General features: G+C 36.6%; 1 protein-coding gene across 1 annotated transcript in view; it reads left to right on the forward strand.

Moving 5' to 3' along the window:
* The window catches only part of ST8SIA1 (ST8 alpha-N-acetyl-neuraminide alpha-2,8-sialyltransferase 1), a 188,737-nt gene extending 177,198 nt beyond the window's left edge, over positions 1-11,539 (forward strand). Inside the window, exon 5 of the mRNA XM_066354596.1 lies at positions 2,356-11,539. Within this exon, the coding sequence (XP_066210693.1) occupies positions 2,356-2,842 (487 nt within the window). The 3' untranslated portion in view covers positions 2,843-11,539. The remainder of the gene's footprint in view (positions 1-2,355) is intronic.
* The last annotated feature ends 265 nt before the right edge of the window (positions 11,540-11,804 follow it).

Below are 11,804 nucleotides of genomic sequence, written 5' to 3' on the forward strand. Positions count from 1 at the left end.
GAACAATTACGAAGGATGAGAGAATTCAAAAACTTCTAAGCAGAGCCTATTTGGAAGTTGGGAGTAAGGGATTTCTGTTCGAGAAGGTGGTTCAACTCCGGAATATGGTTCAGTGTGCTTCATGACTTCCTTGACAGAAAAGTGATTCCACCTAAAAATGCTCTGATCACTTTTCTGTTTGTTAGGGCCCAGGAAAAATCGCAAGGCAGGCTGCTGAATCAAGTACAGGAAGAAAACTTGAGCAGTTTCCCTAACTTAGGGCTTGAGAAACATGCCTTTCTTGGCAGGCAGAGTTAATAACACTGATTGCTGCATAAAATCCTGTGGATTTGTATATTCATAATTTTAGTTTCACATATTAAAGATGAGCCTTGCCAAGATGTCAGGCCAGACTCCCTCTGCTAGTTGTGGATTAGGTCCAGTGGTGTGATTCAAATAATTCAACTACCGATTCTCTGTCCTAATGACCATTTTAAGTATAAAAAAAATGATATGCCGAAAGGTAGTTTATTATTTCATGCATTTAATATGTAAATAATAACAATAAGAGATACAAAAAAACTAGATTATGTTGTAAAGAAGAGTTTTAAAATATTAATGAAAAAATATTAAATAATATCTGTTAAGAGATTTTCAATGACAGCTTGTCACCCCCTGGTTGTTTGATACTTTTTCTCTTTACATCATATGTTTGTTTACTGAAGTAACAAACGCAAGGGAATTAAAATGTAGTATTTCATCAAAGGTATAAAGAGTTTTATTAAATGAATAAATAAACATTACAAGCATAGTTCCGTCAAATATTTTCACCTATGGATGGAATGAACATTACTGCGGGCGCTTAGAATATGCTGTTGAGCAGATGAACATTAAAAAGGGTAAGGAATGTAAATTTGTGATTTCCACATTGGGTGGCTTCCCAGGCCTTAGAGAGAACCCTGATTAAAGTGCCATTTTAATAACTGGTTTGCCAAACTCAACGAAAAATTAAGTATCGGTTCTGCTGAACCGGTGCAAACTGGTTGAATCCCACCACTGATCAGGTCTATTCTTAGAGGCTGCTGTTCCTCTGGCACATAACCTCAGATGGGCACATAACCACCCCTTGCCTGAAAGAAAAAGCTTGTAAGGCTCTAGTCTATTTCACTGTCTTTTTTTCTTTCTTTTACTTTGAGCTGTATCAGTAATCTCTTAACTGCTCTTTAGCCCACCAGCCCTTTCGTTCCCTAGGACACCTTCCAGAGTTACCTTTTTTGGCATAGACTAACCACCGAACAAACGATGAAATGTTTGTAATTTAAATAGTAAATGCTATAAGTACTTACTCCCATGAAGGTTCCCCATCACTCAGAGTGACGTCCAAACAAGAGACACACAAGGTTTTTGCAACATCCCTCATCTTCAACCACTGCCTCCATCACTCCCACCTTGCTTGTTAGAGGCACACAGAATCCTTATCACTGTTTTAGTACACTGTATATCCTTGGCAATGACCAAAGGGTCCCTTCTAGTTTAGTCGTTGCTCTTCCTATTGTTCCCTTAAGGAGGTGTATTTAAATGTGATCTCCTCCCTGTTAGTTTTCTTGGACCCCACTTCCTCTCCCAAAGCAGAATTAATTATATTTTTATCTGATTTTAATAGTTTTTTCTACAGATAGCCAATGTTACATTTGGAATATTATGTTATGCTCATTAATATTTTCATTTCCAGAACTACTTGCTTTTTTGAAACCAAAAATTGGATCATTAAAATTTCAAATTCCAATGCCTGACACATAGAGAGTGTACCATCATTTTGAGGTGAATATATTTGAACTTTCACTTCATGTAATCCAAAGTAAAAGAGCATAGGTTAGAAGTGCTCCTTGGCACAAGTAGTATAGGCTACTCTAGCATCATTTTATAATAAGTCTCTTTTCCTATATAATATTATAGTTACAATACAGCATTGATTAACCTGAATACTTGCAAAGTCATGGACTTTCAATAGGAAGAAGTATTTTAAAAGAGGTTTCCTTGATTTGCAGATGAGGAAACCAGTCCTGGGCTTATGTCAGACCACACAAGTATTTTTTTTATCAAAATCCTATCAAATAACCAAAAATATTTTGAATTCACAAGTATTAAACTATCTTTACATTCCAGGCAAATATAATCTGGAAGAGAACAAAATGTACAGTGCATGTTAGTTCAGAGGAAATCCCATTAAGGAATCTTAACCTGAAGCTTCATGATGAGAGATAATTGGAATTTCAAGGATGATATGAACTTTCAAGGCCATCAAAAGAACATTGGAGTGGGTGTTGAGGAATTTCTTTTCTCCAGGGTAATTGAGCATCTTTTTCTCTTTAATAGGTTTCAGAACCTGCTGTGGTCCAGAAAGACATTTGTGGACAACATGAAAATTTATAACCACAGTTACATCTACATGCCTGCCTTTTCTATGAAGACAGGAACAGAGCCATCCCTTCGGGTTTATTATACACTATCAGATGTCGGTGCCAATCAAACAGTGCTCTTTGCTAACCCCAACTTTCTGCGTAGCATTGGAAAGTTCTGGAAAAGCAGGGGCATTCATGCCAAACGCCTGTCCACAGGACTCTTTCTGGTAAGCGCAGCCCTGGGCCTCTGTGAGGAAGTGGCCATCTATGGCTTCTGGCCCTTCTCTGTGAATATGCACGAGCAGCCCCTCAGCCACCACTACTATGATAACGTCTTGCCCTTTTCTGGATTCCACGCTATGCCGGAGGAATTTCTTCAGCTCTGGTATCTTCATAAAGTTGGCGCACTGAGAATGCAGCTAGACCCATGTGAGGACACCTTCCTCCAGTCCACCTTCTAGGGACAGTGGGAAGCCAGGGTATTTCTGATAGGTTTTCTACATGAACGTGAAAGGAGATGGTGAAGTTGTTTCATGGAACTGCATGGGCCACTTGCAAACAACCACCACCCAAGGGAAACTTTGCTTTCAATGTTGGCTTGAAGAACAAGTAAGAAGTAAAACAGTCTGTGAAATATTTAAAGCACATTGTGGATTTGCAACTATAAGATTCTGATGAAATGATGTCGGTAAAGCACATTAACATCGTTTAAATCAAGAAGGTTCAGTTCACAAACAAGACGAACTCTAGTCGTTGAAGCTGACAAGTTAATTAAAGCTAGTAAAGGAAATGCCAGGGCACAGTGTTACTGATTACCAGTACAAACTGGATTAATTAAAAAGACCTATTTGTGAAGACTGACATTAGAACCATAGGTTTTTTTAAAGTTATTATTTATTTTTGCCCTATTTAAGGGCAGTGAGTGGGTGATGGGGTAGATTTTAAAAAATCCCTTACTGAGTAATAATGATACAAAACCCTACAGCTGATATTGTAATTTGTTGAACCAAGTCAATGTTAACTGTAGTTCCTCTCCATTTAAAAAAAATGTTAAACAAGAATCGCTTCTTTCCCTTGTGTCAAGTCTACTTAGTGTGAAACATTGTTGAATTTCGACTGTGTTGATTCATAGTCTGGATAACATGAACCACTTTTCCTCCTCCTTAGAATTTAGGCCGTAAATTCAATTTTAGGTCTGTGTTTTGTAAGCCTGTTTGCATTATTGTTATTGTAGTGCAAAAAGACTACAAATGTGAGTGCATTATTTATTTGAAAATGATTTGCATAGTTGTCTCTATAATATAATGTTCAGAGCTGAAGTAAGGCACCGTGATGTCAACTTAGTCACTGGAGGACAGACTGGAAAGCTCCTCCCTCTCCTGTTACCATGGTATAGTCACCCTGGGGTAAAGCATATGCATGTACACACACATGCAAGCATACATATATTCACGCACGCACACACACACACAATTAAACAAAGCTCCTTCCCATGCAACTATGAAAGCTGAAACCACATGGCCTGGTATTTTGAAATTCTGTAACCAGTTTCAGAGAGCTACAAATGTATTATGTACTACCTACTACACCTTGATATAAGACAAGCTAGCTTACTGGTTGTTGCTCATTGTTCATATCAACATGAGATGCAAGCCTTACCCCCAAATGATTACTCCAAATGAATAAAATTGTTTTTCTCATTCTGACTCTCCCCAACATCTCATGTGAGGACCCTGTGTTGAGTATGATCATACAGGGCAGATTCGTACAAGTAAAGGGATGTGAATTAGTAGCTAGCTATTCTCTTAGCAGGTTAACTGCTCAGAAAGCCAAACTGACAGATTACAAGTAGCCAAATGTGTTTACATGCAAGAGAAAGGGGAAGGAAGCCTTTCATTGTCTTTGTTTTATGGGATGCTTTAATCTAAAAGGAGACACTAGAAACTAATATCTCTATATTTTTAAAGTATCACCAAAATTTAGGTAAACTGTGCCAAAAGTTATTTCATTTTTTAATGGTAGAAACTTAGTACACAAAACAGATTAAAATAGGTGGCATTTTTGGTAGGTTAATTTAAAAGCTAACAAGATAACAATGCCCTTGGAAAAATCTATATCATTGGAATAGGCAATTTCTAAATAAGATTGAATATTAAGGTTATTATAAAAATCAGCAGTTTAAATATGACTGGTTGACATAACACAGATTATACTGATACTTAGAAAGTTAAGAATTTGAGAGTGTTGATTCTGTGCAGAACTGATTTGCTATTTTGATTCTATATGGCAGCAAAAATGTAGCAAGAATGTACTATTACATATTCACTATATGTGCAATCCTGAATATGTTTTCTTTTGAGCTATTGTTATTATTTAGTAAATTCCTTTAAAAGGAATACATTTTTAACCTATACACTTCATCAGAAATATAAAAGGGCTAACAAAAAACACAAATGTCAATAAAATACGTCAGTCATATTAGTACTTTAATTGTTTGAATGTATTAGCCAACGAATCACAGTTCCATTGAAAGTTCTATCTGGAAATGTTACATCATGTTATGATGTCTGGGTAGATTTGTGCAATAGATTTGTTATAATGTTTCATGTATAAATTTGTGGCTTCTGAGAGGTAAAACCAAAATATCCCAAACCAATAATGTTTACTTAGTCCAGTACTTGTCAAATGGGGTGATTCTCTTCCATCTGGTGATCTTTGGCAGTGTCTGGAGACATTTTTGATTGTCATGAGTTGGAAGATGCTACTGGCATCTAGTGGGTAGTGGCTAGGAATCCCACTAAGCACTCACAATGCACAAGTCAGATTCCCCACAAAAAATAAATAGAATTACCCAGTCTAAAATGTCATTAATGCCAAGGCTGAGAAAACCTGGATTCGATCAAAATATTTTCATTGTTCATATTGTCTTTAAGGATACACACGCACATGTTCGTGTCGATCAAAGTGTGACTACAAGTTAGGATATTTTCTTAGAGTAGATTAAAGTTTGGCATTATTTTATAGTGGCAATGCATAGATATGCCATACATGTTTCCTCTTCTGTGGTTAGGTAGATTGTACCTAAACTTAAGATTGTGAGTGTGTATGCTTACATGTGTGTGTGTAAAAAAAATTTATGCATCTTATTTCTTATTAAAATATGTATGTTCAGCCTAACCAGGCAGTGGCACAATGGATAGAGTGTTGGACTGGGATGCAGAGGACCCAATTTCGAAACCCCAAGGTCACTGGCTTGAACGCAGGCTCATCCGGCTTGAGCAGGGACTCACTAGCTTGAACGCGGGGTCGCTGGCTTGAGCGTGGAATCATAGACATGACCCCATGGTCACTGGCTTGAGCTCCAAGGTCACTGCCTTGAAGTCCAGGGTTGCTGGCTTGAGCAAGGGGTCACTCGCTCTGGTGTAGCCCCCCCATCAAGACTCATATGAGAAAACAATCAATGAACAACTAAGGTACTGCAACAAAGAACTGATGCTTCTCATTTCTCTCCCTTCCTATCTATCCCTATCTGTCCCTCTCTCTGTCTCTCTGTCACTGTCAAAGAAAATGTATGTTTCTAAGTAAGGATTTTTCTAGAATTATCTTGCAGAGTACTCTGGAATACTCTATTACAGTTAAGAAATTGAATCCTAAACTCTCATTTTATTTTTTTTTCTGAAATTGAGGATTTAAGAATTGTGACTCATACTTTGCCAAATATAGCCAATTACATTTTTACATTATTGACCCTTAAGATTTATCTCAGAAGATACTCAGGTTATGGTAGACATATTCAATAAGAAATATTTTTATCACCATCAATGCATCTGCCAAGAGAGGGCATCACTCTCAAACATCAGTTCAATTTTTAAAGCTTTTAGTGACAAAAATGAGATTGTTCCACATTAGCCAAAGAAGATGTGAAGGGATTGAAATTGAGTTTCTGATGAGACTTTTTATTAACTCCAATTTTAGAATTGCATTGATGCAAAGAATCATGAATGAGGATGATCTCTGTTTAATTTTGATTACACTTCAATACAGTTAAGGTAAATGAAGGATTAAGTCATTTCATAAGAAAGAAATAATTTTTTTATTTTTGAATTGAACTTACTGGGTTGACATTGGTTAATAAAATCATGTAGGTTTCAGGTATACAATTCTATAATACCTCATCTGTATATTGTAGTGTGTGTTCACCACCCCAAGTCAAGTCTTCTTCAATCTACATTTTTCTCCCCTATACCCTCTTTTATTTCCTCCTCCCCTCTTCCCTCTGGTGATCACCTTGCTATTGTCTGTGTCTATGAATTGGGATTAAGGGTAAAAAAAAGAAAAATAATTTTTATATGAAAGATTTTTATATGGAAGATTAAATTGGTCACATAAGCTTTATATAATTTGACTAGCAGTTTATGCAACATTGTGCATCTAAGCTACAATTAATACAACAATTTAAAGAGTGCTTCCTGGATTTTTTTTTTCTATTTAGTTCACATTTAGCTGTTTTACAAAATAACAAAAGTAAATTATCCAAAATGATCCAGATTATCCCAAATGGCAAATGTTCAGACAATTGTGTTTGGCTTTGTAATGTCTCATGCCCTTATTTTGGCTAAAGACTTTGTTTAGGTTAAATATAAATTATACCTGAAGCAATGGACAACATAGCTTAATCTACTTGGAAAATAACTGAAGAAATCCCAGAATTCTAAATTTACCAAAAATATTCTTAGATTAGTCAAAAGTTTTACAGGAGTATCATAAATGCTTCCAAATGGAAACAGTGTCAATAACATTCTTGTCACAATAATGAAAGTGTATACTCTATTATGCAAAGCATCTTCTTTAGAAAATAAGTCACCTATAGTTTTAATTTTTCTGTTAAAAATATTGACTTTGTGAAGCTTTTAACTGACAAATCCTTGTTAGGATGGACCTAAGAGGAAGAAATGTCACAGTCCATTGAAAACTTTACAGAATTTTTGTTGTGTTGTATGAACACTTTCTTATCAGAACCAGGGAACATTCTTGTCCTATGCTTGCAGAGTTCCAAAGAATAAAGCTGTAAGAATTTTTGTGAGAACTTGAAGACAAGTATGTGAAGAAATAAGGACTGAGCAAAACTCTGTTTTATATTTCTTCATCTTCCCAGTGGAGATGAGGTTGACTCTCTGATTATATGACTTCTTGTGGGTACACACCATGGCTGAAAGTGAGTGAACAACTCCAGGCACCTTTAAGTTGGGTCAAGTCTCCAACATAGTCAACAGTAACTATCAATATGACTAGCAGTTTTGACAGCTTGAATCTACTGTGTGCTAGGGAGAGGATGAAGCAAGTAGTAAGGAGGAGATAACCCTACTCTTAGGCTCTCAGTATACAAAGTGTCAGAGATATCTCTATGCCCTTGACCTTAACTTTCAATCACAATCTATCTTTGTCTAGCCCTGTGGAAGCTGGCCTCACTCTGGAGTTGAGCTAGTAGCCTTGTGACTAGAAGTGTGGAAATTTGCTGAGAAGCTTAAAATTTTACATTGCCTTAAATAGGATTTTTGTGTTGTTGACATTTTTTTTCTTAAACTTGTTCTCTCTAAATAGGGTGTCTTGTGACATTGTTCTGGTCACCCTGACTTAATTATATCCCTGACAGTGATTTTTAAAAGTGGAACTTTTTACCCCATTCCGATGGATGTTCCGGGTACTTGAAGATAGGGAAATAGCAAGTATTTCACCAGTTTTATAGTCTCTTTTAAAGTCCTGGAGATGAACCCAAAGGAATCCTGAAACAGAAAGTGTCTGTTTATGAACTCCTAGATATAAGGCCATAATATTTAGTCTGAGTGAGTAGAAGAAGTTATATATGAATCTACAATTGCCATAACCTTTTCTTCCTATCTTAAGAAAATGTATACTATTGGCATCACCCCCAGCCTAGTCTTGTCATTTGAATTTTTTACATACATCTTAGAGGTGAGAGATTGAAGCAAGTGCATGAATGGAAGGTTCATTCAAACAAAACACAACCTCTGTTTGCCATTGCAATAAGAAAATATGTGGTCATGTTTCCTTCTCATTTTCTTCCTCTGGTGCCAGCATTTCTGATTTCATCTATCTAATAAATAAGAAATACATAACTTATTGTAAATTGGCTTATAATACCTGTGAGCATTTGTGTGATAGCTAAAACCTATAACTAACTTTTTTAAAGGACAAAAGACAAATTTATTTTGTTTATGGACACTCACTTACCTACCTCCTCTGTGTTCTTATTGATCTATACATTGTGTTGAAATTCTTTCTAAATTTCCTTCCTGTTGCATATAATCAGTTTGCAAAGCTGTGTAGGAGTTTTATAAAATAATACCCAAATATATTGATCATGTCTCTTTTGCTTTATGTAACTAGATTTTTTCCAGCTATTTGCCATTTTAAAAGTGTATGCCTCACATAGTACCAATAAACATCTACAAGATGTGATTTCATTCAGGACAGAGAAAATAAGGGGTCAGGTGTCTGTTTTTTCCTGCACAGGAAGAGAAATGGACAATTATAATATTAAAAATGGTTTAACTAGCCCTGGCCAGTAGCTCAGTTGGTTAGAGTATTGTCCTGATATGCTAAGGTTGCATTCAGATTTGATCCTCGATCAGGGCACATATAAGAATTAATAGCCTGACCAAGTGGTGGAGCAGTGGATAGAGTGGAGCGTGTCAGCCTGATAACGCTGAGGACCCAGGTTAGAAACCTTGAGGTCCCTGGCTTGAGGGTGGGCTCACCAGCTTGAGCACAGGGTTTGCTGGCTTGAGCATGGGATCATAGACATGACCTCATGGTCGCTGGCTTGAAGCCCAAGGTCACTGGCTTAAGCCCAAGGTCATTGGCTTGAACAAGGAGTCACTGATACATATGAGAGGCAATCAATGAACAACTAAGATGCCACAAGTATGAGTTGATGCTTCACATATCTCTCCCTTTCTGTTTGTGTGTCTCTCTTGGTCACCCCTACCTTGCAAAAAAAAAAATCAACCAATAAATTTATAAGTCAATCAACCTGTCTCTCTTCCCCTCTCTTCCTCCCTCCTTCCTCTCTCTCTTTAAAAAATTAAAAGATTAAAAACAGTTTAATCACCCTGGCCAGGTAGCTCAATTGGTTAAAGTGTTGTCCCTTGCCAAGGTTTGAGTTTGATTCCTTGTCAGGGCACACACAAGAATCAATCAATGAATGCATCAATAAGTGGAGCCACAAATAGATTTTTATCTCTAAAATCAATAAATCAATAATTAAAAATAAAAAGTAAAAATAGCTAAACCACAATAATAGAAAAGGAAAATAAAAATCAGGGTTTTAACTCTGAAGGTCCATTCTGATGGATCTTACAAGCTAGCTAAGCAGAGAGCAGAGACTTACGTCCTTGAGTGCAGTTCTCAAAATAGAACCTTTTCAGACATTTTAAAGCAAATATACTGTCATGCAGTTGTTATGACTAAGGATGAAAAATGAGGGAGGAAGCATGTGAGAGCCAGATTGGAAGACACTGAAGGGAGAAAACAGGAGCGGAATCTGTTTACCTACTGGGACTTTCCCAGTTTAAATGCTTCCCCCTCTTGCCCCCCTGCTAGTTGTGCTCTCCTTGGTATTTGAGCCTGGATCTCCATTTTTATAGTCTTCTTTCATTTCCACTTCAACACATACTTCCAAAATAAAATTATTACTTAGATCTCGTGTCATGATGAGGCAGCAATAGTAGGCAAGGTCACCTTAAACTTGATGCTTTGAAACAGTCACATGATCACCTTATGCTATGCATAGTGAGCGTTAAAAGCTTTAGTCCTCTGCTCCCACAGTTAGTTCAGTAAGAGGCTTATATTCATTTCTATTCATTATTATGTAAGGAGACTTAGATGCTTTTTCTCCCCTATGTTCTTGAACACACACACACACACACACACACACACACACACACACACACACACACTTTGCATTATTGACAATAGAAAGATGGCTGACCTGGTTGGGGTGGCAGAGGGTGCCTTCACTTTTTCTGGCTTGGCTTCTACTTCCACATCTATGCCCTTCATGACCCCAGTCACTTTAGAGGTGTAACCATGTCTGTTCCAAGTTGTATCTTTGTCATTAATAAGAACTCGTATAAATGTAGTGAATGTGATTATTTTATATAAATGCACAATAGTATCTAGGCCTTGGAGACGTCTGATAACAGATGTAAATATTCTTTCTTAAAGCTATAGCACCTTCTCATAGGGAGCTCCTTAGGTGATAACTACAGGAGGATTAATGATGTTTTCTCCAGAAAATTCTAGCATTCATGGAAGCAACAATCAATTTGTTCTCTTTCTCATTCGTTCATAAGCACCCATACCTTGGGCCTTTTTGTTAGTAGGTTAGTGTAGACATCTCTTTATAATATACAGGATTCATATTTTGGGATGATTGATGGCCACAGGGGTACCTCAGAGTCAGAGAAACGAGGGAAGATGGAAAAGACAGAGAAGGATCGCTCCATTGCAAAGCTTGCCTAATTTTCAAAAAATCTGGAATGTTACTAGAACTCTAGTTACCATGTAGCATAGTTAGTCTGAAAAGCTTTGAAAAAGAAAGGTTCTTTTTGGTTCCTAAGTCCATTATTGCACATTATATATTATTCCACAGCTGCACAAACTATTTTTCAAAAGCAAATTTGCAGCGGCTAGAAGATAGCAGGAAAATAGAAAAATTCAAATCTTTTTTTTCCCATACAGTATAGTCTATCAGTGCATGGAGACAATAATTCTGGAAATAGTTTCAGCTTAAAATACAAAATGAAATCCCCTTTGAAGTGTCTGAGGAAATCCTGCTCCTAAGAAAGCCACATTCTGCTGATAGGCCGTGCAGGGAAAATCCGTGCTCTTCCTTTCCTCTTTTCTATGTAAAATGGAGCAGGTAAGAAAAAACTTTAATTGGTACTTTTTATAGTGTGACTTGAAAACACGGTACCTATTTCTGTTGTTTCTGCTGAGTTGCTTCTTTCCACAAAATCTAAATGCAATGTCATAGGAGGTTTGCAGAAAAAACCTCTTTTTCTTTGGTGTGTTCATTGTAATTATGGCTGGTATTGAGAAGGTTCAGTAAATCTCAATATCTCTACCACCCTTACTTGGAGAAAATTTTGAAATGTACCCTGTGAATAAAATATTTTAAATAGTTTGTGAAGTCTTTTTATTTACCAGAAGTATATGAGTAAGTCTATTTTCTTTTCTGTTCCTCCTTTATTTTATATCCATATCAGCTACACTGATTTCTTTTTTCTTCTGGATTAAAACTCATGCTGCTTAGTGAGAAAATCACTGTAGAAATACAGAATTATAGATGCCATTAATAGAACATAAGAACACTCATTGGTACCTATCATGTGGGTGAAA

Source organism: Saccopteryx leptura, chromosome 1 (assembly GCF_036850995.1).
Source record: "Saccopteryx leptura isolate mSacLep1 chromosome 1, mSacLep1_pri_phased_curated, whole genome shotgun sequence".
In the NCBI taxonomy this organism is placed as follows: domain Eukaryota; kingdom Metazoa; phylum Chordata; class Mammalia; order Chiroptera; family Emballonuridae; genus Saccopteryx; species Saccopteryx leptura.